Source organism: Populus alba, chromosome 6 (genome assembly GCF_005239225.2).
Source record: "Populus alba chromosome 6, ASM523922v2, whole genome shotgun sequence".
NCBI classification, from domain to species: Eukaryota; Viridiplantae; Streptophyta; class Magnoliopsida; order Malpighiales; family Salicaceae; genus Populus; species Populus alba.
This window is the reverse complement of record NC_133289.1, coordinates 16,010,139-16,014,709: the sequence shown is the minus strand read 5'-3', so window position 1 is coordinate 16,014,709 and position 4,571 is coordinate 16,010,139. Positions and strand designations below refer to the sequence as shown.

The 4,571-nt window shown below is 31.3% G+C and overlaps 1 protein-coding gene across 1 annotated transcript; it reads right to left on the bottom strand.

Annotated features, from left to right (window-relative positions):
* Positions 1–426: 426 nt before the first annotated feature.
* LOC118036381 (transcription factor IBH1-like 1) lies at positions 427–1,718 on the bottom strand. Its single transcript, XM_035042048.2, has 2 exons — positions 1,553–1,718; positions 427–1,178 (listed from the first exon to the last, which is right to left on the bottom strand). Exon 2 carries the CDS (start codon positions 1,175–1,177, stop codon positions 617–619), a length of 561 nt encoding a protein of 186 aa, XP_034897939.1. The 5' UTR covers position 1,178; positions 1,553–1,718; the 3' UTR covers positions 427–616.
* Positions 1,719–4,571: the final 2,853 nt, after the last annotated feature.

Below are 4,571 nucleotides of genomic sequence, written 5' to 3'. Positions count from 1 at the left end.
TATCAGAAGACAATCAAAGTAGAATTTGAAGCAATATATTCTCAAGAACATGCTTAGTACAAGTCGTAGTGGAAGTTCCTTCTTTGAATAATTTTATTCTTTGCCTTTTTTTCCTTTTGGTGAATGAGATATGGATTGTCCATGAGTTTCCTCATGGAGTCATGTTCTTGAACAGAGATTGTACTTTTCGATTCCTTTATGGTTAAGGATTCTTTACCTTTGTTTGCGTATTGAGCACAACCAACCATGAACAAGAAAATGAAAAAAGAAGAAACATCGTCAGTACAAAGAAAAATAGAAGAACTATGCACAATGCAATATTGCTGGCTAGCTCCTCATAGTTAAGCTTTAAAAATTTGTGAAAGCACTTCAGGGATTTTGCTCATGATCTTAATATTGACTGATAAATTAAGGCTAGCAAGTAGAGACGAGGGAAACAAAAGCCTTGATTGATTTAAATATGGTTCTTCTGTACAATATGCCTTGCTACCTATATTAGCAGCTTCTGGGTTTTTCTTCATATATAGTCTTACAAGGGAAAAAACAAAACAAGAAGTTAAAATAAATAGAACATCTAGAATTTATAGAAAGTAGCTATGGTCTTCCATTGATTTTCCTATTTACCGTTGACTGCTTCTGTAGCTTTAGCAAGATTTCTCATTACATCAACCTGAGCTCGAAGAGATACTATGTAGTCTAGGGTTTCTTCAATCAAAGAGATATCATCCATAAACTCCCCTCCAGGCACAAGACTCTTCAATACTTGTGTTCTTCTCATTACCATCCTTTTAGCGATTGATTTAGCAAGAACAACTTGAGGCGCACCTTTTCTTACTCTCTTTATGCAGCAACTCCTCTTCAAGATTTTTTTGCATCTAACCCTCTTGTTGTCCATGACCAGTCCAGTAGACGCTTTCTTTAGCCTCTCACTCTCAGGAGCTAAGAGGTGCTGAACAAGGACTTTACTATCATCTTCTTTTGAGGCATTGGCAATGAGTGCACGACTCCAACAAGTCCTTCCATCTCTAGTAGAAGCTAAAGCAATGTCTGCTGATAGCCTTATTGCCTTCTTTCTCTCCAGGATGCTCATGTTCTGCTTTGCAGAACCAAACACTTGGAGACCCATTATCCATTTCTTGAGAAATTGTTGCTTGATTACAGAACTAGGAGCACGCATTCTGCAAAGAATAAGGCACAGTACAAGAAGATGTGATGAGTTCAATTATCTGAGATTTTGAGAGAGATATGTAATGGGAATTGCATCTTTATATTTTCTTCCAACTATTATTCTCAACTAATTAAAGAGAGAGAATTCCATATCATAGAAATAATAATTTTTTAAAACAAAAATTAAAAAAAAAAAAAAGCAAATATATTTTCCATCCAAAAAAGAAAGGAAAAATGGGAAAAGATATAAGGTATTTCCAAAAGAAGATGATGGCATGTTTAAGGTGAATTTATGCAGTTGATGGATCTAGCTACTCATGTCATAGGAACTATATGAGATGCAATGTTGAAGCAACAATATATATTATAACATTTTGAAGCATACCTTGATAAAATTAATTCTTGTATAGAACAAGAGCACAGAAAATCATGAGAGGTGAGTGAGACAAGTTGCAGACTGGTGCAGTTCTACAGATCCAAGAAAGTATGTATCAGAATCCTAGAATGATGTTAGAGAGAGAGAGAGAGATAGAGTGAGAAGCGAGAAGAATGTGAAGCCACTCCATTTATTTGCTCAAAAGAAAAGTAGCAGTGGGCCTTGGAGAAAAAGACACAGCACATGCAGGCACATGGTGGTTATGGCCCACCACACAAACCCTGGAGGTTATAAAAAGAAATTAGCATTTTGATTTATAGAATTATGAGATTAACTGAAAGGCCACCTTAAAGGAAATGAATACAAACAAAACTTAATTAGTTAATGGTTTTACTTCACGAAACGTGGAAAAAATGGAACATGGGATTTCTTTATCTACCAAATTTGCACCAAGTTGTTGGAATTTTTTATCTTGAAAAAGATATACTAGTAATTAAGACAAGCGAGTTTTTATCAAGTTAAATAGCAACAAGAGTTTTGTGAAGTGTTAGAGAGGATAGAGTGACCTGTTTTTGATACATAGGTAATAAGGTTATTTGTATCATTACTAGAAAATTATCAAATACAAATAAAAATACTAACTGAAAAAAATATTGTCGATAAATTATGATAATATTTACTAATAAAACATAACATTATTGTTTCCATTGATATTCACTGATAGAAATTTTCTATCGGTAAATATAGAGAGAACTAAAAGTATAAATTAAAGAATTAAAAAAAATTGGCAAGTATTCCTCTTGTTATTTTCGTTAGAAAATACAACGTTTCAGTATTACATATGAAATTATCATTGAAATATAATTGTCGCTAATATCCATAGGTAATATTTAAGTTATAACCTATCAAATCCCCTCTTTCGCTCCCTTATTTCTTCTTCTTCTTCCTTTTTTCTGCTTAAAACATCTGCCCCCCTCTATTTTGTCACAAAATCAAGATCTCATCATCACAAATTCAGCAACCCTAACACTTAGTCTATCAATATCCTTGTTCTAGTTTAATTTTAAAAAAAAGATTCTTCACATCAAGTAAGCAAACCTATCTATTTTTTGTTGTGACCCATTTTTTATGTTAAGTTTTTAGCAATTTTATGTAGTGTATATAGTTTGTTTGTGTGTTTACTTGTTTTATAGTTTTTTTATATATAAATTTGTTGTATGAATGTATGATTTGTACAATGTTAAGGTTTGTATAAGATTTTTAAAAATTATATTTTTTCTTGTCATTTGATGAATTGAGTTTCATTTTGTAATTTAGGTATTTTATAATGAAATGAATAATGGGTTATTTAATAGGTATATTTCATATTTTATCAATTTTATTGTAAAGTTGAAAATTTAGGTAAATTTGAAGGAAATTAATTTGTAGATGAAGAGCCAAATGCAGACGCAACTAGGTTTTTTGAACTTTTTAAAGATCTCAACGAACCATTATGCGATGGATGTACAAGCCATAATAAATTATCAGTTATTACTTAAGTGTTCACTATCAAGTCAAATCATGGGTTAAGTGAAGCAGGTTATGATAGAATCATTGAATGGGTGAGAAACATTTTACATAAAGGGAGTAAGATGATAGAGAATTTTTATGCTACTAAATCCATGATGAAACCCCTTAACATATGATACAAGAAAATTGACATGTGTCCAGACTTTTGCATGTTGTACTACATTGAAAATATAGATTTAACCGAGTGCAGAACCTGTGTGCATGCTCGGTATAGACCTTAAATTGGCAAGGGAACGACTCTTATTACACATAAAAAACTAAAATACTTCTCAATTACTCCTAGATTGCAAAGGTTATTCATGTCTCGAAATATTGTTTAGCACATGATATGATTTCATTCAAATGATATGGTAGATGGAGTTATGATGCTCCTTTCCGATGGTGAAGCTCAAAAGCAATTTAATAGGTTGCATCATCAGTTTTCAAAGGAACCATATAACATACATCTTAAGTTATATACAAAAAAATTCAATTCATTTGAGTTATTTTCTGCATTATATTCTTGTTGGTCGATGATACTTATAGATTACAACTTGCCACTGAAGATGTTTATGAGGCCAAAGTTCATATTCTTATCTAAAGTAATCTTGGTTCTAATAGTCTAATAGATGTTTGTCTTCGATCGTTGATTAATGAGTTAAATCAATTATGATCATTTAGGACTTTGACATATAATGTCTTGATGAAGTAAGATTTTTAGATATAGGCAATTTTAATGTGGAATATCATTGATTTGTTATGTATATAGGAAGGGTTTTTATTAGAGCACGTATGAAAAATTAGCATACGCATTGTTTGGAAAATAACAAGACATTCACCTTAAAAATAATGGTAAAACATCTTTTTTTTTTCCAACAAAATTTCTTGCCAACCGATCACAAATATAAAAGAATAGAAAGGACTTCTTTATAATTATAGTTAAAAGGGATGTTGCACTGCTGTATCATTAGATGAAGAATTGTATGATGTGGTCTCGTAGTATGAGGGCATTATTTTTTGTTTTCAATCCGCCAAGTAGAAGTTTTATGGTTTTTGGTGTGACCCAAAATTTTTATAAAAAAAAATATTTTTTGTGAGCTTCATTATTAGAAGACTAATCTTTTCTGCCATAATCTAAATGCCATACATATGAAAAAAAACACGTTTGAAAATATTTTTAACACGGTAATGGATGTGAAAAAAAAAAAAAGACAAAGGACAGCATTAAGGCTAGAAAGGATATACCTTTTTTTGTCACCATATGAATATAAAGTTGGTTTATATAGGTCACAGTTCACGAAGCCTAAAGTTAGTTTTGCCTTAGACAATAATATACAGTTATTTGTTTACCGATGAATTAAAAGTATATGTTTTTTTTTAATGGATACACTTTGAACATATCTAAATTGGTGAATTTAGAGGATGATAGATTGTATGAGTCATGATCACCACTTGTTTATATAACACTCATTCCACTAGT